The 27,336-nt window shown below is 37.3% G+C and overlaps 1 protein-coding gene across 1 annotated transcript in view; it reads right to left on the reverse strand.

Annotated features, from left to right (window-relative positions):
- NWD2 (NACHT and WD repeat domain containing 2) overlaps positions 1-27,336 on the reverse strand; it is a 196,344-nt gene that overhangs the window by 66,045 nt on the left and 102,963 nt on the right. The window contains exon 3 of the mRNA XM_050790903.1: positions 23,100-23,216. Within this exon, the coding sequence (XP_050646860.1) occupies positions 23,100-23,216 (117 nt within the window). The remainder of the gene's footprint in view (positions 1-23,099; positions 23,217-27,336) is intronic.

Consider the following 27,336-nt stretch of genomic DNA (forward strand, 5'->3'; position numbering starts at 1 on the left):
TAACACTGGATAAATTTATGAATCCTGTCGTGTGGTTTTCCACTGAATTACCAGACCACTAGAATGAAAGATTTTGGGGGGAGTTGAGTAGGGTAAGTGAGGAGTCCAGATTATCAAGGATTTGGCAAGTTTCAGATTTCCTTTATATAATTAGCTTGAAAGTCGTTATAAAATGTGAACTGAAATTGGAAGTAGCTTTATAACCTCAACACAAATGAATTCGAGCAATTCCATTAGTTTTATAGTTTCTAATTGTAAAACCATCAAAACAAATGTTTGTTCCCAAAGCAGCTTTCAAACAACAAATAAGTCCTTGTGAATTTCAGCAAAAAGCCCAATTCTTTAAACTTCTCCATTTTTAAAGAAACCAGTTGTTGAGCCCAGCATTACAGAAAAAGCCTATTTTTTTATTTTTGTGATTTACAAAATTACATTTAGAGAGGACACATGGGGGAGTGTATTGAAAGAAACACTTTCACAAAAGTCACCAAATTACAAGTCCTTCTGACTCAAAGGTCACTCAAATTAAAAAAAAAAAAAAAATTCAGGGAAACAAGGCAAAATACAAGAACCAGCAGAATGGTGATTGTATAACAAGCTGAGGAATTGTCCTAACATCCTGGCAAAATCAGGTTAGAATTTGGCTGGCATTTGCCATTGCTACATGGGAAAACGGAGTTCATTCCTTTCTTGAAATTGTGGTCCATCATCCAAAATGGACAACTGATGCCCTGTCACAATGTTCACTTTCTTAACCAAAAGTCTCTAATATTATGATTTTTGGGGGACTGTTTTTCATGTTCTCTTTGAGAAAGTTTAGATAATAAAATTGAACTTAAACTTGTCCATAAAGATGACTGTCATATTTCTTTTATTTCAATTCAGACATCAATATAGGAGAGAAAAACAGAACATTTAAAGTTTTCCAAATCAAAGTCACTGTTAATATTTTTTGAAGTGCTTGTGGCAGGCATGTGGAGCACACACAGGAACTTAAGTTGGCAAGGGTGCAATACGGGTGAAGGGCATACAGAACCACAGAGTATTTTCTTAATCATAATCAAAATTAGGATTAGAAATCTATTTCTTAATTATAAGAAATTCTAACCTAAAATGTTTAATGATTAATTTTTAATTGATAAATAATAATTGTATACAATTACAGCATACAACGTGTTGTTTTGCTATATGTTTACAATGTAGAATGATTAAACGAGGCTAATTAAAAAAATCCATCACTTCACATATTTTTTGTGGTGAAAGATTTAAAAAATGTTTTAAAGTTATTTTAAGTTATTTAAACTTATTAAACTTATAATACATTTAAATTATTTAAACTTATATACTTTTAAGTTATGCAAACTTATTTTAAATTATTAGCTATTTTAAATTATTTTATTTTGAAGATGTCTTTCCTCCTGAACTTTTTTTTTTTTGGGACGGAGTTTTGCTCTTGTTGCCCAGGCTGGAGTGCAATGGCGTGATCTTGGCTCACGCCATTTCACTCCTGGGTTCAAGCGATTCTCCTGACTCAGCCTCCCGAGTAGCTGGGATTACAGGCATGTGCCACCACGCCTGCCTAATTTTTTTTGTATTTTTAGTAGAGACGGGATTTCTCCATGTGGGTCAGGCTGGTCTCAAACTCCCAACCTCAGGTGATCCACCCGCCTCGGCCTCCCAAGGTGCTGCGATTAGAGGCGTGAGCCACCACGCCCAGTCTCCTGAACTTTTATAACAACTTTGGTCTGACAGTGAAAACAATAAGAAAAAAATTATGTGGACATTTGCAGGTCTTTATAAAACCTTACGAGTGAATTTCATTTTTTTTGTTTTACTAAGCTAAACATTGAGTTATATTTTCAAAAAACATGATCTTCTCTTTCATCTGAAAGAGAAGCGAGTGAGCACTTCATTTGCTGAAGCAATGCTGAGAGGTTGCTACATCTTTGCTCATCAAATCACGTAGCGATTGGGGTGGTCACTACTCTTGCATCTGTCATTGAGTTTGGCCTGTATGGCACTGGCCTATAATTGAGTCTGTCCTAAAGAAAGCCATCAGCAAGCAGTTAATACTCTAAAAGCTGCCTTTGAGAACCCAAATTTGAGTATTTCTAAGAATTCTGCAATAGGAAAATGATAAAATGTTTCAGAGGTTAGATGGAATCATGACATCTCATATCACAAAATGTTTTTTGAATTTGAGTAATTTTACATTCATCCCAATACAGTAGATATGTATTCCTAATACATGAGGCTTTATGCTAGGTACTTGGGACAAAGGAAAAAGATAAAAATTCCTCCTGAGAATTCACAATGTATTGCGGGAGAATGATAAGCTCATGCAAAACTCTAATATAAGCATAAACAGAGGTCCTTGTGACTGACATGAAAGCGTGGACCAATATTTTTAAAAGTCACCATGTTTTAGGCTATTTGTGCACTAAACACTTTGCATATATTAATACTGACAATAAACATGAAGTATTAATATCAAGTAGTATTATCAATAAAGATGAGGAAAGGAAGGTTCAATGAGATTAAGGTTTGTAGAATCAGGATTAACCAAGATTTCTAGGAATGGCTGAAACTTTCCATGTCAGCTTTTGAGAACAATATGTCTAATATAACCATGTTCCACCTCCTACAAGCTGGAAGCATTAATCTTGCTCTAGAGCCTCTGACAAAAAAAGAGAGACTGTGTTCTTAACCATTAGCTCTGTTGCTTTCTCTGAGGCAGGAATTAATAAAAAATTCCAATGGCTGATACATACATAAGAAATATTTTTTAGTGTTATTGGTAGCCAAAAAATGTGAAATAAATATAATATCCCTTCTTTCACCTATCTAATTTAATTTACAAATGTTTTAAGTAGTGACACTATTCAGAACTGATAATGTTGCTGTGAGATGGACATTCTCATTTTCTCTGGGTAGAAACACGTATTGCAAAATCCTTCCAGAAAACAAGTACAGAATCAAGATGGTTCACAGGTATTCGTAACTTTGACCTAGTAATTCTGCATCTCAGAGTTTACCTTCACAGAAAATATTAGGCAGTTTGATTTATATGAAAATGTTAAATTCATTAATATTTATAATAAACGCTTGACAATAACCTTCATATCTAAAAAAAGGGAATGTTTAAATACATAACAGTTCATTCATTTGCTAGAACATCATACACTTATTAAAATCATGATTTCAAAGCATATTATCATTGGAAAATACTTTATGATAAAATACTGGAAACAAGTTCTCTAAAGCCACAGTATGATGCAATGGTTTAAAAGTGAATTCCAGAGTAAGACCCTGTAAGTTTATACCTCACCTGTGACTGCTTGTTTGGCAACCTTGGGCAAGTTAATCTTTCTATGTGTCAGTCTCTTCATCAGGAAAAAAGAAGTTACAACAATAATGTCTATGGCAGAAGATTCTTAACGAAATTAAATAAAAACATACAGATAAGCACTTAGTACAGGGCCCGGCATATTTAAAATATTAGTTAAATTATTAATGGTGATAATTGATGAATGATGGGATTATAGGTAATTGTTATATATTCTTTATAATCACTTGCACATCCAAATTCCTTTCAATAAACATTAATTTTACACTAGGCATGACTATGAAGATTACAAAGTTGGTTATATCAGGTTTGGGAGTCAGGGTTATGCTAGTTTAAAAAATGAGTAAGATAACTTTTACACCTTTGCTTATCTTCACAATGGAACAATTTATTTGGCCATGCGAATATGTTCTTTGAAAGCACAGAAGATTATACAGGTAGAACCACCTTGCCTATGTTTTGGAAGCAAAAGGAAGTTCATTTTCAGAAGTTATGCTGTGATAAATTTTGTTTGATGAATTTTGTTACAACTTTGTTACCAGTTTATCCAGATTTTCTTGAAGCTACTTTGTAATTAACATATCTCAGAAATGCATTCATATCATTCAGTTCAGAAACTTTCTCAGCACAGAGTTTTACAGAGTATTTTCCCATAATTTAAAAAGTTTTCTTACTTGTAATGTTTATAAAATACTATATATGTGACTTAGATGCATGCAGTCAGTGCTAAGTATTAGCATTGTTGCTGTTCTTCTATATCTGTGGCTAAATAACTTTATTCCTAATTTGCTTGTATATATTTCCATTTCATTAGATTCATCAAAACTTTGTTTTTGCTAGTAAAAATCATTTGTTCAGACTTTTCTTCTAATTATTTTTGCTTTTGAACTTGACGTTTTCCTGTCTTCCCTGAAAATACCTGTAATTCTAGGATTAGATTTCCATTCTCTGTCATCTCATTCCTTTTTCCATATCTTTCTGCATACCAAGAAACCATCTCATGTGTGTTCGTGTATTCTCTGTATCACTGACCTGATTTTTATCATGTTAGTTCTATTCTTTGTCTTCCCTGCAATCCACCTGTATTAGTCTGTTTTGCATTGCTATAAATGAATACCCGAGGCTGGGGAATTTGTAAAGAGGGCTTTTTCTGGCTCCTTGTTCTGCAGGCTGTACAACAAGCATGGTACCAGCATTCGCTTCTGGTCAGGACCTCAGGAAGCTTTTACTCATGGTGGAAGACAAAAGGGGAGCAGGCGTGTCGTCACATGGAGAGAGAGGGAGCAAGAGAGACAGAAGAGGTGCCAGGCTCTTTAAACCAGCTCTCGCATGAATAGGGCAAGAACTCACTGACTACTATGGGGAAAGCACCAAGCCATTCATGAGGGATCTGACCCCATGACCCAAACACCTCCCACTGGGCCCCATCTCCAACGCTGGGGATCACATTTCAACATCATTTGGAGGAGACAAGCGTCCAAACTATATCACCACCCATCCCCACCATCTAGCTGTCTTTGTACATTGGTCTATTCTCTCCACACGATTTTCAGTCTTGAGTCTTCTGCATGCTACTGAGATACCAACATGTTTTCTAAAGTCTTTTGTTTCCGATAGCAAACCATTTTCAGATACATTACCTTCTTAGTTCACCTTTATCTGTAAAACATTTTCTAAAAGTTTTCAAAATCCAAACTTGATGTTTGTAATACACAGGACTTCTGGCTTGCCCTTTTGTCCTGATCTCTGACCATTGAGGTGTTGGTCAGCTCTTTTCCATCTGTTGCTGGAGGATAAATTGGTGTCCTTTCACCTAATTCAGAAACCAGCATCTAATAGATATTTAGTAGATTGAATTGGATCTTCTACCCATCACTGTTGCTAATTCTCTAAACATCTCCAGTGATGAGACATATAAATATTTAGAATTTCCATAATGCAGTGCTATTAAGGTATTACAAACCAGTAATGGGTTATCAGTAATACCCAAGCCAAGTTACAATAAGCTACTAAACCTCTATTACATTCCTTGTTTATGGTAATCCACAGCCCTTGAATTTGTACTGATTGAGCTTTGACAACCCTTTTAGAAAGCTGTACATATACAGCAACGAACAGTTGCCTGCCTGGTGTACTTCTTGATATTGGCCTGGATATTTAAGCAAAGGGTGGGTAAAGAGGTTAGAATGAAGCATCTCTTATCAAGTGATAAGGAAAATATTTACAGAGAGAGTAGTTATGACATGAACCTCACGGTCAGTCTGCCTGGCTTCAAATCCTAGCTGAGTGTCTGTTTCCTTATCTGCAAAATGGGACTAATATTAGCGCCCACCTCATGAGTGCCGTTGTGAGGTTACATGAATTACTATATGCAAAAGGCGGAATAGCACCTGGCACATGCATAATGCAAAGTAAATGTTTGCTATTATTGTCCACAGTTTGTGAATCTTATTTTAACTCCATATATCTTAAAAATAGCTGAATCTCCTCCTAGATTTAGTCTTGATTTTAGCATTGTGAATTTTCTTTACATCGTATCTTATCTTCACAGTTCAATATGAAGCTGGGAGAAGCAATACTGCATAGGACAGTCAGAGGGCATTCACAATGTAAGTCTGTATCCTTTAATTCACATTCTCCCCAAGGATCAGAGAGATAATAGCTTTTATGGGAGACTAAGAAAGATGAACTAATAATTCCTACAAATGAACAGAGCTTTCTATGCTGCACAGCACACTGGCATGTAGGTGTGACTTAAGATAGGTGGCAGTAGATCTGGGAGCCAAAGGGAAAGAATGACAAACAGGGATTGGAACTGGGGGAAGGGTAGAAGTCAAGAATGCTATCCTTTGACCTTGATATATATGAAAACAAATCATATTAAAACATTGAGTTACTAGTAGCGGCCAGTATTCCAAATGCTGAGTGAAGACAAATCGGAAAGTAACAGTATAGGGTAATTAGTATGTAAATTCTAGCCCCGGACTACCTGGGTTGGTGCCTTACTTCGCTCCTTACTGTACTAGCTGTGTGTCCTGGCAAGAATCAGAAATCTTTTTTTTTTTTTTTCAGTTATTACCTCATTTGTACTATGGTTATAACAATAGTAACTTTCTCATAAATTACTAGGAAGAATAAATGAATGAATCCACATAAGGTACTCAGAATACAGTTTAAGTATTCCATTTATGTTTTATATATTTATATAGATCCTTAACTCACCAAGTACAATAAGTCAGCCATTCAAGAAATAAGTGTGTTTAGTTTGAATACAGTGTTGAGGTAGAGACAAGTAAAATGAGGTACAAATATAAAGGTACTTAAATGTACTATAATTATTCAGGAAAAACTTGATTTTATCTAACAATGTTTTAAAGACTCCATCATAGCATGTTTTCAATATACTATATAAAAATGATACTAATTGCCTTATTTAAATACACCATATTTCAAGAAACAGAAATGACTTCCTGATCTCCTGAAATTTATTTGCATTCCTTTTTTCACACTTTAGGGGTGTTCATACCATGAATACAGCTCTGCTTCATTCTAGAAAAAAATTGTTAGAACACAAAAAGTTTGCCATTGTAAAGTGTATTACTTTGCATTAGAAAGCTTTTAGGGAAAAGCGCTCTGCATTGCAGGGCAAAATTAGATAGAGCCTGAATACATATTTTCACATCTTCTCCAGGGGAATAAAAAAGTAGAAGACATTAAGTTCAGTCCATTGGTCTGTGATACCAAAAAAGAGAATTGGGTGAAACACTTGGTTCCCTCAGGTAAATAAAAACCAATTGTGTCAACAATAATTATTGATTACACACGATGAAGGAAGAACAAGGAAGCCTCTTGCCTCAATTTCCTGAGAAACTTCAATATATTTAATCCAAATAAGAGCAAAGTCATTTTCATATCATTGCTAAAAATTAGCAGGCACAGCTTTGTTTTCTGAACTTTACTAAAGAAACTATTTAATAGTTTTAGCCATCTAGGAAAGCAAATTAGAAAACTGGTTATGATTAATAAGAAAGATGTACTTATTGCTTAACATATTGAACTTCTGGCTGGGTGTGGTGGCTCACGCCTGTAATCCCAGCACTTTGGGAGGCCAAGGAGGGAAGATCACCTGACGTCAGGAGTTCAAGACCAGCCTGGCCAACATGGTGAACCCTGTCTCTACTAAAAATACAAAATTAACTGGGCGTGGTGGTGCACATCTGAAGTCCTAGCTACTTGGGAGGCGGAGGCAGGGGAACTGCTTGAACCCAGGAGGTGGAGGTTGCAGTGAGCCAAGATCGTGCCACTGTACTCCAGCCTGGGTGACACACTGAGACTCCATCTCAAAAAAAAGAAAAAGAGAAAAAGAAAAAAAAATGAACATCTTTGGCAAATAATTTGCCTTCTGTAAGTTGAACCTTCTGGTTTACTCCAGATTGGTTTACTGTGTGGGTATATATAAGCAGCTGTGGTGGTCTGTGTGGGGGTACCAAGCCCCTAGATGTGCTTATACTGTATAAGTTCTAGCATGAAAGACAGACTAAAAGGCAAACACCAACTAAATTTAGTCTGTAGGCTTGTTCTTTTCAGATCAGCAAGAAAATGAGGCAAAATTAAGGCTAGCACTAATATTTTATAATCGATCTTAAGCCTCATCATTCCTCCTGTCTTGAAATGAATGACAGAGATAGATATGACAACTAATCTAGATTCTTTAAAAGCATTTCTCATCTGACACATTTTGGAGAAAGTTGAGTCCAGTACTTCACTGAGACTGCTATAGGCAATGAAGACACAATTGCTTCCCTGCTGTTGGTTAATCAGGGTCACCTCCATATTTATAATTGATTCAAGCCGGAGACCAATTAATATCCATTTTCACAGGAACATCATTCAAACCCTCTTCCAAATGCTTACTCAGCTGCTTATTCCAAGGCTCAGTAAAAATCCACAAACATGCTGCCATTTTGGGGCAAGAAAATAATTGTACTTTTACGGGAATGTACAGCAGTCAATTCATTTGTGTAAAGGGATACATTTTAAGTTATATATAATACTGCTGGTGGTATATAAATATTCTAGTCCAGAAACACTAATCTTAAATATAGGTCGGGAAATCCTTAAATACTCATTGCTATAAATACCTATTTTTGTATAACAATAGGCAAGTGTAAATGCTGAACTAAGCAGAAATAAGCAGAAATTCCCTATTCTCCAGTCAAAATTAAACAGTTAAAACTATTATCTCTTCCATAATCAGAGATATCATGTGTAAACAAGATAAAAATAATATATTTAAGTTGCCTCAAATTATTCGGCGCAGATCTGCAGAATAGTTGTGCAGGTAGTTTCACAACTGTGGCAAAACTGGAAAGGAGGGAGGAGCAATAATAATCCTACAATTCCATCTGCACATCCAGCACAGATGCTAAAGAACAGAACAGAAAGAAGTGAGGAACCTCTTGGTGCTTTGGGGGCTGCTATGTACAGCTGAGAGTACAGAAAGGGCCATAAAATGGAGAAGTCCCCCAAGGCCATCCCCTCTCTGTGCATATCTCCAAACTGGGAGGAGAAGACCTGCTTTGACTGCCCATGTTCAGCACATTCTCTGCATATTTCCAGGCAGGGAAGAGAATCTTTGACCTCCACTTTCAGTATTTTCTGTGTGTATTTGCAAGCTGGAAAGAGAATACCTACTTTGACCCCCCACCTTCTGCATTTTCTTTGCATTTGACCTATTACATCACACATTTAGAAAATGACTCCTTCCTTGATTGTTTAAAGGAGGAGAGTGAAAACCAATACAGGAAATGTTCATCGAATTTTGATGGTCCACACTGATTTTGTGATTCAACTTGTTCTTTATTCACTCTCAGTTACCAATTTTACTCTCCTCCCATACCACCTAAGACGGAAAAGAAATATACAAAACCCTCATGTCAGCCAAATACTACGTGTTCTCACTTATAAGTGAAAGCTAAATAATGTGTATCCATGGACATAGAGGCAGGGAGAGGTGGGAGAAGGGTGAGGGATGAGAAATTATTTAATGAGTACAGCATACACTATTCAGGTGATGGTTACATTAAAATCCCAGACTTCACCATTAGGCAATATATCCATGTAACAAAACTGCACTTACACACCTTAAATTCATTTTAAAACACCCCACACAGATTGTGAGACACAGAAAATATTATTCATGCTTTCTGGCTAATATAGATTTTATTTCACCAAATGATTACCTTTCATAAATTTTGGAGCATAGGTTTCTTCATAACATGTGTTTCAGTGTGTATATTTAAGTATCTATAATGGTGTGATGGAAGGAAGAGCTAATAATCTGGGCATCAGCATAATCACCTTAGACTCAGCCTTCTCCCTCAGCCCTCACTTAAACAGTCAACAACTTCTTACCAATTCTGTCTCTGAAGTATCTGTAATCTATGCCCACCTTTCTATTTCACCCCCTTAGCCCATCGGGGTATCTTTCACTTGGATCATGACATTAGCTGAGTTGCTAGCTAGGTTTCTTGCCTCTAGCCTCTTGAACTCACTGCCTTTAGTTACAGATCTCAACAGGATGTCCTCCTCACTGCTAACAAGCTTAAGCTGAAATTTAACTTAGAAGGTCTGACCTCAAATTACGTTTCTTGCCTCATGTTCCACAATGCCCTGCCACTAACCCTATATTCTACCTTCATCCAGGAACTGCTGGACTCTGGACAGTCAAGGTACACTCACCTCCCCTGCCCTAGATTTAGAGATGGAAAGCTCTTAGCCCTTCCAACCTTACTGAAAATATCATTTCTTCAGGAGGTCTTTTGTGACACAAAGAATCAGAACAAATCAGTTTCTCCATTTGGCTTCCATAGTAGCTAACTAATATTATATTATCTCACTTATCAAACAGTATCATATTTAACCACACACACTTCTTTCTGTTTAAGTGGGTGCTTAAGAGGTCAAGGGTAGTATATGACTTACCATTAGCTCAGAGGACTTAGCACAGTCTTACATAAGATAGGCACTATAGAAATTTGTTGTGTTTTATTGGACAACAATGTGAAATATGCATTTCTAGAAGCATATTGAGACTTTAGGTTGATTGGATACAGCAGATCTGGACCTTGAATTGTCATTAGATGCTAGGTAAGTGCAAAGGGAGAAAAATTAAGAAATCTTTGTTATTTTTACAGTTTGCATTCATGGCATTTTCAAGCACAGATTTTGGCAGCTTAGAGTTTCTCAGTCCAGGGAAATTAGATGAAAAAGTCCAAGTTTTGGCTGAAGCAATCTTAGTAAAGCCTGCGGTGACACAGCTTCCTTCCCTCCCAGAGAGAAGTATATCACACACTAGGCTAGTGACTATGTTATCTGAGTAATTCAACTGTATGTGAGAAAATGCCACCATGAAAACTCGAACAGGACATTATAGTTCAATCCCTCTACTTTTGTAGATAAAGAACAGACAGGGAGAAAAGGACTTGGGTTCTAGACTTCATTATAGCTTCCAATTAAACCGTTTAGGGTCTGCTGGTAGGAAGAATGTTGGCTTTAGAATTAAAGAGACTTAGACTGAAATCCTGGCTCCTACCCTTACGAGTTAGACATCAGGCAAATTGCAGAAATCACCGAAGTCTCAGCATTCTCACTGATAGAAATGGAGAAATAACAGCCCCATGGGTTGGTATGAGAAAAAGAGGAAAAGGGCTCTATTGTATTTTAGGCATTCAGAAAATAAAAATTCCCTTCACTTCTTTGGGTTTCAATTTTACCTGTGTATAATCAGGATTTTTAACTATTTAGTTACTAGATTATCTTAAGGCTCTTTCCAGCTCTGAAATGCTGTCCTCTGTTTATCCTTAGAGGAACAAATAGCACTGAGAATTTGTAGAAGCGTTTTAAAAGCTGTTATACTCTGATGAATACTGCTCTTTTCTTCCAATTGCCTTGGGTTTAATTCTCCTTTTTTTCCTATCCTCTTGACAGATGGACACTTAAATCATTAATTTCAAATTCTCATTTTTTCTAATTATGTGAATTTCAAAGTATGGATTTCTATCTTTTTCTAAGCATTAAAAAAATAGAAATCCATACTTTGAAATTTGTACAATGAGCTGAATCCACAAATTTTGATATAGTTTTCATGTTAGTGCAATTAAAATATTTTTAGATTTCCCTTGTGATTTTTCTATTTTGACCCACAGTTTATTTAGAATGGTGTTAACTCTCACGTATTTGGACATGTTTAGTCATCTTTCAGTTATTTTTTAATTTTTAATTCCACCAAGGTCAGAGCACAACTGTAGCATGATTTCAACCCTTTGAAATGTGTTGAGACTTGTGTTGTTACCCATCATATGGATGGATCATCATTTGCACTTCGGCAAATGTTCTGTGAATTGAAATAAGGTATATTCTGCAGTTATTGAATGTGGCATTCTATAAATGTTAATTAGGTCATGTTATAAATCATGTTATTCAAATCTACATACTTACGGATTTGTTTTCTACTTCTCTTAGATACTGAAAGATGTTTGTAAATATCTCCAATTATGACTGCAGATTTGTCTATTTCTCCTTTTAGTCAAGATTTTTATATTTTGAAGCCATCTTATTAGGTGCATACAAATATAGAAATATTACATTTTGGCAATAATTAAAAAGTCAGGAAACAACAGATGCTGGAGAGGATGTGGAGAAATAGGAACACTTTTACACTGTTGGTAGGACTGTAAATTAGTTCAACCATTGTGGAAGACAGTGTGACGATTCCTCAAGGATCTAGAACTAGAAATACCATTTGACCCCAGCCATCCCATTACTGGGTATATACCCAAAGGATTATAAATCATGCTGCTATAAAGACACATGCACACGTATGTTTATTGCGGCACTATTCACAATAGCAAAGACTTGGAACCAACCCAAATGTCCATCAGTGACAGACTGGATTAAGAAAATGTGGCACATATACACCATGGAATACTACGCAGCCGAAAAAAGGATGAGTTCATGTCCTTTGTAGGGACATGGATGCAGCTGGAAACCATCATTCTCAGCAAACTATCGCAAGAACAGAAAACCAAACACCGCATGTTCTCACTCATAGGTGGGAATTGAACAATGAGATCACTTGGACACAGGAAGGGGAACATCACCCACCGGGGCCAGTCATGGGGTGGGGGGAGGGGGGAGGGATAGCATTAGGAGATATACCTAATGTAAATGACGAGTTAATGGGTGCAGCACACCAACATGGCACATGTATACATCTGTAACAAACCTGCACATTGTGCACATGTACCCTAGAACTTAAAGTATAACAAAAAATTTTAAAAAATAATAAAAAGAAGAAATATTACATTTTTCTGTTGAATTTAACCTTTTATCATTATGAAACATCCTACTTTATCTTCTTAACTTAAAACCTACTATATGATATTAATGTAATTTTCTTTTGGTTAGTCTTTCCATGGCACATATATATACACACACACACACATACACATACATATATATACACACATATATATACATAAAAGTATATATGTGTGTGTGTGTATATATATACTTTCATGATTTTGCTCTCAACCGATTTATGCCCTTTCCTTTAAAGGGAACTCCTGCAAACTGCATACAGTTGAACCTGTGTTTAATAGGAAGGTTTAGATTATTTACAGTGAATAAAATAGTTGGGTCATCTTTCTACTTGTTTCATCTATTCTTCAGTCTTCCTTTTAAAAGTAGTCATATTTTCTTGAATCTTTGCATGTCTCGTAATTTTCATTGTATTCTGAACTTCATTTTTAAAATAATGGTTATTTAGGGTTTCCTTTCCTATGTTAGACTGATAGGGCAATGAGAGGCTTATCACATTCCCACTAGTAACTGAACGGGGCTGGGGCTAGGTTGCAGTTTTAGATTGAGTTGACTTTGAATTAAAATGCCTCAAAGGCAACACCAGTTAAATGTTTGTGCTACATTCTAGTGGACTTCGTCTCCTGTACACCAAGATATTATTGGAGACTTTATTCTGCCTTTCCATCCCAGCTTCCTAGCCTCCCATGTTGCTCAATTCTCTGCAAATATCTCATGGAGCAAACTCCCAGTGATTTTGGGGTTCCTCTATCTCTAAAGCCAGCTTACCAAGAAATGACTCATTTCCTTCTGGAAACTGACTGTGTCTAATCCCGTTTGTCTCCACAGCCCTACTATCTTTTTAAAAATATGATGTTTACATTTTACCTTTTTAAAAAGTTGTTGCTGGCCTACTTAGAAGTCCTTTGGACTACAGCTATAAAAGTGAACATTTTTCTTTACCAATTGAATTATAAAGAGACTGAGTACTCTCCCATTCACATTTTCTCTGTGATTCTTTTTATCATATAAAAATATGCTTTCTTACACCAACTAAGCTTAAGCTACGGAAATAGCTTATATGTTAGTAAAAGTTTACTGTGGAAATATTTCATATATTAGCAATAATTAATTCAACGACCCTCTTGGCTTTCACCAGACAATTAAATATTGTTGAGAAGAAAGCTAATCTTCCGTGTTTGTCCATTCTAAAACTCTTTTGGTGATATCAAGTCACTAATTATTGAAACCTATTTCAGAGCTATGATAACTGGTTGATTTCAACTGGACAAACATTTTTATAAGTATAGAAATCTTTGTTTCTCTGGACTATATGAGGAAAATACCTGGAAAATCTAAGGCTTTAGATTTTTATTTAAATAAAATTTGTAAGAAAGATCTTTTTAAGCTAGATTGTTTAATTTAGATGAATTTCCAGTTCAAATCGATGACTATTTTCCCATTTTAAAATACATTTTGGTTGGTAGAACTGTACTTATAAAGGTTAGAACTAATTGATACAACCCCCCCCCCGCACTTTAAAATACAAATGAAAATTAAGTACTTATTTTAATTTTTCATGTCTGTATTTTGTTTTGTATACCTAAAATGATAAAGCAAACATATTGGAATATGGATAAATGTGAAATACTTTCCAAAGCCAAGTGTTTTAAAAAATACTGTAATTATTTCAAATTATTTATGAAATCTTATCCTATAGTTTTCTTCTACTGAAAATTATTTAAAGAAACTAAACTGTAAGGAGACATAATTTAACCTGAAGGAGAGTGGTGAGAAGGTGAGAAGAAACTGACCTATATGCTATAAGTTTGAGTGTCACTCAGTGATATGCAAAAATAGAATGTTAGTCTTTGTCAGATACAGCTACAAACTTTGTCTTGTCTTTACTCTTCTGCCTAGTGAAAAAACAAACTTGCTGAATAACAACAGATTTCACAGTTCAGTCCCTTAAGTTGTCATATTTTTGGTTTAAAATATGGCCCAGTTCAAAATGTAGCTCTCTGGGCTTCTTTCTTCTCACTTTGTGCATGCTGGGCTTAGGGTCCACTGCCAGGAGCTGCCTGTGGTGGGTAAGAGCATGACCCATTCTCTGTTCCCTGCTAGCTGTGCCACTGATGGCAGTGTGTGTGTGTGTGTGTGTGTGTGTGTAAGTGAAGGTAGAAGTCTGTTTTGACATCTGCTTACGCTCAAGCAACAATGGTGATACGCCCATTCTTTTGGTCTCTGCTGCTTCTTTACCCAATGCTGACAGATTGTGTTTGTTTATATGTGTGTAATCTCATAGCCCTGATAAGGATGCTATATGAGTGCTGGCTCACTGAGAGCTCAGGGGGTTGACAAAGCATACTGCAGGCAAGATTCCTTTTGTCCTGATTCTAAGACATGGGAACACCCCTCTAAATGTGAAGCCAAAGAAGAACCTCTTACCTGCCTCCATCAGCATTGCATGCATGGTATCAGGCTTGGGTCTCCTAGGGTCACCTGCCAATGCTTCTCCCACAGCAAATTTCCACCTCATCCACACGGATTGAGGAACTGTAGTGAGATGCTATAAGCATCCTCCAGGGATGCCACACACGTGGTGGGATTCTCCAATACTGTAACTAAGGTTTTCAAACTCTAGTTGCTCAAGACAGCACAGTGTAAGTTGTCTACTTTTGTTTGTTTGTGTTTGAGACAGAGTCTCGCTCTGTAGCCCAGGCTGGAATGCAGTGGTGTGATCTCGGCTCACTGCACCCTCTGCCTCCTGGGTCCTGGTTCAAGCAATTCTCCTGCCTCAGCCTCATGAGTAGCTGGGATTACAGGCATGCGCCACCATGCCCAGCTAATTTTTTTTTGTATTTTTAGTATTCTACTATAAATGGGGTTTCACCATGTTGGCCAGGCTGGTCTTGAACTCCTGACCTCGTGATCCACCTAAGCCTTCCAAAGTGCTGGGATTACAGGCGTGAACCACTGCACCCAGCCATTTGCTTTTTTTATATATAATTTCAACTTTTATTTTAGATTCAGGGCATACACGTGCAGGTTACCTGACTGTATTGAATGATGCTGAGGTTTGGGATATGACTGATCCCATCACCCAGGTGCTCAGCATAGTATCCAATAGTTTTTCAACCCTTGCCCCCTCCCTCATTCCCTGTGCCACTGACGGCAGCATGTGTGTGTGGCTGAGTAGTCCCCAATTTCTATTGTTGCCATCTTTATGTCCATGGGTACCCAATTTTGGTTCCCACTTACAAGTGAGAACATGTGGTAATTGGTTTTCTGTTCCTGAGTTAATTCACTTAGGAAATGGCCTCCAGCTTCATCCGTGTTGCTACAAAGAACATAATTTCATTCTTTTTTATGGCTGTGTAGTATTCCATGGAGTTTATGTGCCACATTTTCTTTATCCAATCCACTAGACATGGACACTGGACATCTAGATTGATTCTTTGCTATTGTGCTGTGATGAACCTGTGAGTGCATGTGTCTTTTTGGTAGAAAGATGTATTATTATTTTTTGTTTTGATATATACCCAATCATGAAATTGCTGGGTTGAATGGTTGTTCTAAGTTCTTTCAGAAATCTCCAAACTACTTTTCACACAGTGGCTGTACTAATTTACATTTCCACCAACAATGTATAATCATTCCCTTTTCCCTACTGTCTCACCAGAATCTGTTGTTTTTTGAGTTTTTAATAATAGTCATTCTGACTAGTGAGAGATGGTATCTCATTGTGGTTTTGATTTGCATTCCTCTGATGATTAGTGTTGATAAGCATTTTTTTCATACGTTTGTGGGCCACTTCTATGTCTTCTTTTGAGAAGTGTCTGTTCATATCTTTTGCCCATTTTTTAATGGGCTTATTTTTTTGCTCATTCCATTGTTTAAGTTCCTTATAGATTCCAGATATTAGACATTGGTCAGCTGCATAGTTTTTGAACATTTTCTCCCATTCTGTACATTGTCTGGTTACTCTGTTAATAGTTTCTTTTGCTGCGCAGAAGCTCTTTAGTTTTATTAGGTACCACTTGTCAATTTTGTTTGTGTTGCAGTTGTTTTTGAGGACTTGGTAATAAATTATTTCCCAAGGCCGATGTCCAGAATGATATTTCCTACGTTTTCTTCTGGGATTATTACAGTTTGAGGTCTTACATTTAAACCTTTAATCCATCTTGAGTTAATTTTTGTATATGGTGAAGGACAGGGGTCTAATTTCATTCTTCTCCATATGGCTAGACAGCTATCCCAATATAATTTATTGAATAGAAAATCTTTCCCCATTGTTTATTTTTGTCAACTTCATCAAAGATCAGATGGCTGTAGGTGTGCAGCTTTATTTCTGGGTTCTCCACTTTGTTCTATTCATCTATGTGTCTGTTTTTGTACCAGCACCATGCTGTTTGAGTTACTGTAGCCTTATAGCATAGTTTGAAGTTGGATAATGTGATGCCTCCAGCTTTGTTCTTTTTGGTTACCATTGCTTTGGCTATGCACACTCTTTTTTGGTTCCATATAAATTTTAGAATAGTTTTTTCTAGTTCTGTGAAAAATGACACTGGTAGTTTGATAGAAATAGCATTAAATATATAGATTGCTTTGGGCAGAATGAACCTTTTAATGAATTGATTCTTCCAATCCAGAGTATGGAATGTTTTTCCATTTGTTTGTGTCATCTGTGATTTCTTTTGGTAGTGTTTTGTAATTCTCCTTGTAGAGATTTTTCACTTCCTTGGTTAGATGTGTTCCTAGGTATTTTGATTTTTTTTGTGGTTATCGTAAATAGAATTGCATTCTTGATTTATTTGGCTTTCAGCTTGAACGTTATGGGTGTATAGAAATGTTACTCATTTTTGTACACAGATTTTGTATCCTGAAACTTTACTGAAATTGTTTATCAGTTCTGGGAGCCCTTTGGAAGAGTCTTTATGATTTCCTAGGTATAGAATCACATCATACATTAAGAGAGACAGTTTCACTTCTTCTTTTCCTATTTTGATGCCTTTTATTTTCTTCTCTTGCCTGATTGCCCTAGCTAGCACTTCCGGTACTATGTTGAATAGGAGTGGTGAGAGTGGGTATTCTTATTTTGTTCCAGTACTTAAGGGAAATATTTCCAGTTCTTGCCCATTCAGCATGATGTTGGCTGTGAGTCTGTCATAGATGGCTCTTATTATTTCGAGATATATTCCTTCAATGTCTTGTTTTTACTGAGGGTTATCATGAAGGACTGTTTATTGAAAACTTTTTCCATGTCTATGGAGATGATCATATGGTTTTTGTTTTTAACTCTGTTTATGTGGGTGTGTCACATTTATTGGTTTGCATATGTTGAACCAACCTTGCATCCCAGAAATTAAACCAACTTGATCATGGTGACTTAACTTTTTGATGTGCTGTTGGATCTGATTTACTAGTATTTTGTTGAGGATTTTTGCATCTATGTTCATCAGGAATATTTGCCTGTAGTTTTCTTTTTTCATTGTGTCTTTGCCAGGTTTTGTCTTTTGCCAGGTATCAAGGTGATGCTGGTTTTTAAGAATGAGTTGGGGAGCAGTTCCTTCTCAAGTTTTTGGAATAGTTTCACTATAATAGGTATCAGCTCTGCTCTGTGTATCTGGTAGAATTTGTCTGTGAATGTATCTGGTTCTGAGCCTTTTTTTTTTTTTTTTGGTTGGTAGATTTATTACTGATTCAGGTTTGGACCTCAATATTGGTTTGCTTGGGGTTTCAATTTCTTCCTGGTTCAATATTGGGAGATTGTGTTTCCAGGAATTTGTCCATTTCCTCTAGATTTTCTAGTTTGTGTGCATAGGTGTGTTTATAATAGTCCCTGAGGATCTTCTGTATTTCTGTGGGATCGGTTGTAATATCACCTTTGTTGTTTCTGATTGAAGTCACCTACTTCTGTCAAATTCTGACAAGAGGCAGTCCTGTATTCAGGGTCCAGGATCAATGCTCAAACTCTATAAGCAATTCTTTTGGGTATTCCACATTTGGAGCAATGACAAGAAGAAAACCCCCTCTTCCCTATAAATAGGCACCGTGGAGAAGGATGGGGATGAGATAATGAGAGAATTAGCATCACATGACCTCTGCTGTCTCCAAAAGGCCATACTCCTCTCCCGCTACAAAAGGATTTTCTATGGAGTTGGGAATGCGACAAGTAGGTGTGGGAGATTCTGTTGAACATTCCACATTTTGCAAAGGCTGAAGCAATTTTTTACACCTAAAAGGTGATGAAGATGATTTTGTCTCCCTGCTAGGGGCAGCCCTGGTCAGAATCCCTCCTTGGGGATAGGTAAAGCTTTTAGTCCGTAAATGTGATCAAATTCATATCTAGAAAAATAAAATAAATATGTACCATATGTATTTTACAACTGTTACATTTTATTAATATACACATAATAATGAATTAAAATCCTTTAACATTTGATTGTCTGAATGAAGCCTTAATACTTTTTTCATTATTATTGGCGTTTTCAAAGGGAAAAATTATAATAGCACATAAATGCCTAATACACATGAAAACTTTTTATTCTCATTTGAAAATAACTTAAGTCACAGTTTAAGTTATTTGGTCTAAAATTACTGGTTGTTAGCCTTTTTTGGGTTTACAAAAATTCATACATATATCATCACATTTGGTCCCCACAACAACCCTTTGAAATTGATTCAAAATTTTTTTTTAGTTTATTATTATTTTCCCATATTTATAGATGTGATCATTAAAGCACAATTAAGTTAGTGACTTGTCCCCTGAGAACCAGGGCTCTTACTTGATTATAAAATAAAATTCTGGGCTCTTCCCACTGTACTTGCCTCTCTCTACACATGTATTCAAATGTTGTTCTTCTTGGTAAGATGACGTATGCTTTACAATACGTCTCCCAAGCTAGTCCTTTGAGAGCAGGACCAGACACATTCCAGGCCCCCTCACTCTAGCACCCTCATCTCTTTGTGGTCAAAAACATGTGTGTAAAACAGCTGTCCAGAATTACAGCACAGCTTGCATGTCAGTGGAACCTCGAGTCATTATCTAAATGACAACTTTTAGGGGATGAAGTCGAAAAAGGCCAAGCACAAACAATACTGAAGACCAAGTTCCCTTTGGAACTTAATTAAACACTCAACTCTCTGAGTGTTTAAAAGGAAAGCTTCATTCTGTCCTTAATTTATTTGGATCTAACATAAAGGCTAAAGTCTGTGAAGCCTTTGAAGATACAAAAACACTTTTTTTTTTTTTTTTTTTTTTTTTTTTTTTTTTTTCCATTCGGCAGTGGTGAATTTCCTTGCCAAAGACTTCAGCGTTAGGGGAAGTATTATGCTAAGCTCTGCATCCCACAGGGGTCATCATGACTTCCAGAAATATCCACAAGGGAGCACTAGGTGAGGAAACTGGAGCTAAAAAGTAACACACACACACACACACACACACACACACACACGCCAGTTGTTACCATAGTTACAACAGGAAAGGCCATAAAAGGTGTACTTTTATTTTGTTTCTATAAGCAGTGAGTTATAAGCCCTGTGTGATTCAGGATCACTGGGGTGAATAATCCTAGCTCTATCTGTAGGGTTTTGTCATGGTTTCCCTGAGTTTAAACATGTAACAGGGCAGCAGAAGAAGGGATAAATGATTTGTGTATGCTCAATAAAGATGTTGCTACCGTTCTATCAGCTAACCTTTGCTCTCTTAACCTGCATAAACTTGCAGTCTTTATTTATTCTCCTACCAGCAAATTACTGGAATTCAGAGTCATGTCTAATTTTAGTTAGCTTAGGGATGGCACTCGACAGGGTTATAAAAGGGGGAGAACATCTCTCTCATTCCTGAATTTCTGAGCCTGGATTATGGTAAAGCTGTGGAGATCACAGTAATTGAGATTTCCCAGGACACTCCCATAGTGGCTTATGCTTCCCAAATCCGGCTTTCTAAGCATAACAGAGTCTGGCCTAACCTGTCTTCCAATATTTGAGTCTGTTCTATAGCACCCCTGTCAGAGTGGTTTGTGTTCTTCACTTTGATAAAAACTTTTTCGTGATGCGTCACTACAGTTTGAGCCAGGTGATTTCATCTTTAGACAGCTGTGATAGATAATAATGATACAATAAGAAACAATCAACACTTTTTAACGGGTTACTATGTGTGAAATACTATAAAAGTGCCTGTAATTTCATTTGATTCTCAGAATGACCCAATGAGGTAGATAACTATTATTATCACTTCTATTTTACAGACAAAAAACTAAGGCTTAGAATAGTGAAGCAAATCCTGCAGTGCCGCATAGCTATTAAATGTCAGGTCAGAACCCAGGGAAACTGGATCCAAAAACCTGAGAGAAAGCTATATCCTTTAACTTCTTCACCCAAAGCTGAAATCTGCTTCCTCGTTCTATCCTCCGATGACCCATGGAAAAAAAATCCCTCCCACTACTTGCTCTTCAGATACTTAACCCAACTTTCAGGCCTTTTTTTTGCATTCTTTTCAGGCCACAGGACACTGTTTTCAGGTGTTCATTCCCCAAATCCCCTAAACCATGCATTTTTCTCATTTGGCTTATTGTAGTAGCTGTCTAAAGGTCTGGCTGCTCTGTCCCCTCTTCCTCATCCAGCCGCCAAGGCCATGCTGAAAATACAAGTCAAATCACCTCATTCCTCTGCTCAGAACACTTCTGCAGTTTTTCCTGTCACTCAAGGTAAAACCTTAAGTCAACTTGAAGATTATAGAATTGTCTTACTGAAATTACCTTTCCAAAATCGATGGTTCCCAATTATGCTGAGCCATAACAATAGTTTTCTTACTCTTAAAAATAAAAGATGACAAGGCCCCATGATATGTCCCCCACATCCCATGCCCTCATCCTATTCATACTTGTTCCAGGCACACAGAGGCCTGCTTGCTGTTCCCTGAACATGCCAACCTCTCTTCCTGAAATACCTGACTTGGAATATCCACACCTGGTTCTTTCCTGCCTCTTTTTCCATCTCCCCTTCAGAGTCACCTTATCAGTGAGGCCTTCTCTGACTGCTTTATCTTAAGTAGCAAATCTCTATTGCTGGTATTCTCTCTTTTCTTTCATTTCTCTATTTTTCTCCATAGCACTTATCACCATCTGACTTACTGTTTATCTTACTTATTTGGTTTTTGCCTGCCCTCTCCCCCTTCCACCCACATTAGAATGTAAGCTCCAGGAAAGCAAAACATTTTATCTTCTTAGTTCAGTTCAAAGGTTGAATCATAAGGAACTGGCCCACAAAATAACAATTTTGTATGAGTCAACCTACCATACCCCCAGCACTTAAGAGCAGCCCTTGGCACACAGTAGCACTCAAGTAGTTAGTGAGTAAACAACTTACCTGTATATGGAATACTACAAACATTATATGATACAGCCTTTATACACTTTACTAGCCTGGGTAAGAAATTTACCATCAGCTGGTCAGATTTGTGATACCATCTCTGTAGGTCTTCCCGATCCTATGTGGAGCCAAATATAGATGGATATGCAAATAAATATTAAGAACACTTTTGCTGATATATTGAACCTAGTTTTTAACAGTACGATGTGATTTTTTTTCATAGCACTCACTAGTAATTTTAACACTCATCTGTCAGTCTTAGAGCAACCTATGTTCAAAAGGGCAACTTCCGTTATCGATTGGTAGGATCTGCTTGGATTCAAGGTTAAGTCTTTCTTAAGCTAAATTAAGGCAGTGATTTTGCACAATCACCTGCCACAGTATGGCCTATTTATCTTTACTACCACTGTGCTTACACAGAGGAGTGACTATTCTTTAGCAAATAATGATGAATTAATAATAATGTTCCACTTGAAATCTCTCTGTTGATCTTTAGCTTATAATGAAGATGTAGCCGAAAATTATTGTAGAAACAAACTTTTTCACAGGGCACCATTTGCTACTGGTAGATGAGACACAGTAAGTATATTTGATTCACTTTAACGATGTTTCAGTCATTTTGTTAAAAAAAGCGAGAAATTCTAGTGTTAAGAAATAGAAGCACTATGATGGAATAGATTGTAGAATAAGATAAGAAAACCTAGGGTAAAGACTGTAGGTCTGAAAGAGTAATCCTTATTGTTGATCACAAGGTGTTGTAGAAATCGTTGTCAAACCCAAGTCATCCCTTTGATTACCATTTCAAATTATTCACCGTTAATTTGCAGCACTTCTTACGAAAAGTTGAAGCTTTTTGTTCTCACACACTGAGAGCCAGGAGACAGCTTAAAATGTTTAAACAGACATAAAAAAAGCCTTTTCCCCCTTCATTTAAAAAGCCCCTTATGAATCACCAATCAGCAATCATTCTCACATTCATCTCCAAGTTAATATAAAGCATTAGTTTTTTTATACCCACAACAAAACATGGACCTGCAGAAGTTTTCAAGCAATCCTCCAGCAGCTTCATGCGGCTCTTCTGGAGCTCTGGGCTGTCCCAGTCATCTTCCTCCACTCCCCAGTACAGATCTATGACCTGGGGACAAATGGATGAAGAGCATTAATTTACCTGTGGGCTTCGTTCTTATTTACAATGTCAAGCGAATGTGACTTTTAACTTTTCTCTTTGCAGCACGTTTTCTCTTACAGAGGGGAGGTGATTTTTAAGATCCATTTAAAGATATTTTTCATTCCATGATGGGCTGGGAATGAACCTTATAATTTCTTCTTTTGTTTCTGATTACACTGCTGACATGGGCCCAGAGAAAATGAAATGCTAACTGTTGAAGGTTTTGGAGTATGGGCTTTTGTTGTCTTGAAATGGAAACAGAATTTGAAGGTTTGAAGCAGCTGGGATGAGGTTACCATAGTACTTGAGACAATTAAATCACCATAGGTATATAATGTTACCATAAGTATTAATATGAGAAAGGAAAACCATAACAAATATTACTATATAGTGATTGTAAGTCAAACACCAACATTTCTTAAAAAAAAAAAAGCCCTGTCATTATCACACTTTATCATATGAGGAGAGATATTTTGCTTATGTCTGTTTTATCTGTAAGTAGTTCGGCTTTCATCAACATATATCTGAAAAACATGTACTGGCAAAAATGAAAGGTATGCCTCACTGAAAAGCGACGATAATAGGATCCTCTATCTCCCTACTTCAAAGACTACTAAGGAAGATTCTGGCAGTCTATAACAAACTTTCACAAGTTTGCTCTTTGAAAAGTGCTATGGAGAGCATCCTGGGTTTCACTACCTTCACTCAACTGCTATCTGCATAATGTAAATGTTCCCAGTTGTAGCTTTGAAAGTTTCTTCTTTTCCTTTCCTTGCTTCCTACAAGTGGAAACAAGACCCTCCCTACTCTTTTCCTCCTGCTTGCACGGCATTTGGTGAGATGGAAGCTCAGAGTATGGGTCCTCCCTTGTGGCCCCAGCAGATCTTGGGGACTTTGTGTGCTTCCCATTTCTTGGCTATGGGCCCCCACAGATCTGGTTTGTTCCAGGTCTTTGTCTAAGTGCATTTGAGTGTTTAAGAAGGCTGACAGATAAATGGCAGCTCTTTAAAAAATATTCTTATGGTCCATTCTATGGGTTTCATCATACAGGAAAATATCAGCGCTGTGATTTTGGGGGCTCTATGCTTTAATCTATCTTACAAAGTTTCATTACACAATACGAAGAAAGGGGACATCAAAGAAGGTAACTTCATTATCCAATTTGAGAGCCTCTAGCTGGGGCTACTTAAAAAGTAAAAATAAATGGGTAAAAATTAAAAAATTCAGTTCCTCAAGTGCTCAGTAGCCCCATACTGGTTCTCATGTTGGACAGAGGAGATACAGAGTATTTCACATCACAGTAAGTTCCACTGGACAGAGCTGTAAATTACTGAGCTTCAGAAGGGCACAGAAATCATCTAGTAATAAAAGAATAAACAGGGCTATAAAATAGTCTAATTTGTTAAATAATGGACAGCCCATAATTTGCAAAGGGTCATGTTTCCGGAAAATGAAAAAATAAAGAAAATATTTATGGCTTATCTGTTGTTAATCTTTCTGGGTGTTTTCTATGCCACAGAGTACCTTTTGGTAAATTAATATCCTGCCACACTAGGATTTGTTTCTAATGTTTTAGAATACAAAAGATGAACTTTTCCACCTCACCATCCTTGGGAAGGCTATCCCGGAGCTGCTGAAAATGCTGAGAAAGTGTCTCCCTCAGTGGAAGCAGAATCTCCTTCACATGCTAATCTGGTCTCCTGTCCTGAGAAGGATAATAATAGCCTTGGTTGAACAATGGGTTAAGAAAAGCTGGTAAGTAGACTGCCTCTCTAGGTTCCTCCTCTCTAGGCAGGGTTTCCCTGAAAGAAAGGCAGCAGCCCCAGTCAGGGACTTATAGATAAAACTCCCAACTCCCTGGGACAGAGTGCCTGGGGGAAGGGGCAGCAGTGAGCACAGCTTCAGCAGACTTAAATGTTCCTGCCTATCAGCTCTGAAGAGAGCAGCGGATCTCCCAGCACAGAGCTCAAGCTCTGCTAAGGGACACAGGCTGCCTCCTCAGGTCGGTCCCTGACCCCCATGCCTCCTGACTGGGAGACACCTCCCAGCAGGGGTCGACAGACATCTCATACAGGAAAGCTCCAGCTGTCATCTGGTTGGTGCCCCTCTGTGAAGAAGCTTCCAGAGGAAGGAACAGGCAGCAATCTTTGCTATTCTGCAGCCTCTGTTGGTGACACCCAGGCAAAAAGCATTTGAAGTGGACCTCCAGCAAACTCCAGGAGACCTGCAGCAGAGGGGCCTGAGTGTCGGAAGGAAAACTAACAAACAGAAAGGAATAGCATCAACATCAACAAAAAGGACGCCCACACACCCCATCCTAAAGTCACCAGCATCAAAGACCAAAGGTAGATAAATCCATGAAGATGAGGAAAAAACCAGCACAAAAAGCCTAAAAATTCCAAAAACTGGAATGCCTCTTCTCCTCCAAAGGATCACAACTCTTTGCCAGCAAGGGATTAAATCTAGACGGAGAATGAGTTTGATGAATTGACAGAAGTAGGCTTCAGAAGATGGGTAATAACAAACTCCACCAAGCTAAAGGAGCATGTTCCAACCCAATGCAAAAAAGCTAAGAACCTTGATAAAAAGTTACAGGAACTGCTAACTAGAATAACCAGTTTAGAGAAGAACATAAATGATCTGACAGAACTGAAAAACACAGCATAAGAACTTCGTGAAGTATACACAAGTATCAATAGCTGAATCAATCAAGCAGAAGAAAGGATATCAGAGATTGAAGATCAACTTAATGAAATAAAGCACGAAGACAAGATTAGAGAAAAAAGAATGAAAAGAAATGAACAAAGCCTCCAAGAAATATGGGACTATGTGAAAAGACCAAACCTAAGTTTGATTGGTGTATCTGAAAAGTGACAGGAAGAGTGCAACCAAGTTGGAAAACACTCTTCAGGATATTATCCAGGAGAACTTCCCCAACTGGTAAGACAGGCCAATATTCAAATTCAGGAAATACAGAGAACACCACACAGAAACTCCTCAAGAAGAGAAACACATAGACATAATCATCAGATTCACCAAGGTTGAAATGAAGGAAAAAATGTTAGGGTGCAGCCAGAGAGAAAGGGTGGGAAAGAGAAGCCCATTAGAATAACAGCAGATGTCTCTGTAGAAACCCTACAAGCCAGAAGAGAGTGGGGGCCAATATTCAACATTCTTAAAGAAAAGAATTTCCAACCCAGAATTTCATATCCAGCCAAACTAAGCTTCATAAGCAAAGGAGAAATAAAATCCTTTATGGACAAGCAAATGCTGAGAGATTTTGTCGCCACCTGGCCTGCCTTACCAGAGCCCCTGAAGGAAGCACTAAATATGGAAAGGAAAAACCAGTACCAGCCACTGCAAAAACATACCAAATTGTAAAGATGATCGACACTATGAAGAAACTGTATCTATCAACTAATGGGCAAAATAACCAGCTAGCATCATAATGATAGGATGAAATTCACATATAACAATATTAACCTTAAATATAAATGGGCTAAATGCCCCAATTAAAAGACATAGGTTGGCAAATTGAATAAAGTGTCAAGACCCATCAGTGTGCTGTATTCAGGAGACCCATCTCATGTGCAAGGACACACATAGGCTCAAAATAAAGGGATGGAGGAATATTTACCAAGCAAATGGAAAGCAAAAAATAAAAGCAATCCTAGTCTCTGATAAAACAGACTTTAAACCAACAAAGATCAAAATAGACAAGGGCATTACAGAATGGTAAAGGAATCAATGCAACAAGAGCTAACTATCCTAAATATGTATGCACCCAATACAGGAGCACCCAGATTCATAAAGCAAGTTCTTAGAGGCCTACAAAGAGACTTAGACTCCCACATAATAATAGCAGGAGTCTTTAACATCCCTCTGTCAATATTAGACAGATGAACAAGACAGAAAAATTAACAAGGATATTCAGGACTTGAACTCAGCTCTGGACCAGGGGACTTAATAGACATCTACAAAACTCTCCACCCCAAATCAACAGAATATACATTCTTCTCAGCACCTCATCGCCCTTAGTCTAAAATTGACCACATAATTGGAAGTGAAACACTCCTCAGAAAATGCA

This window comes from Macaca thibetana, chromosome 5 (genome assembly GCF_024542745.1).
Source record: "Macaca thibetana thibetana isolate TM-01 chromosome 5, ASM2454274v1, whole genome shotgun sequence".
NCBI lineage: Eukaryota > Metazoa > Chordata > Mammalia > Primates > Cercopithecidae > Macaca > Macaca thibetana.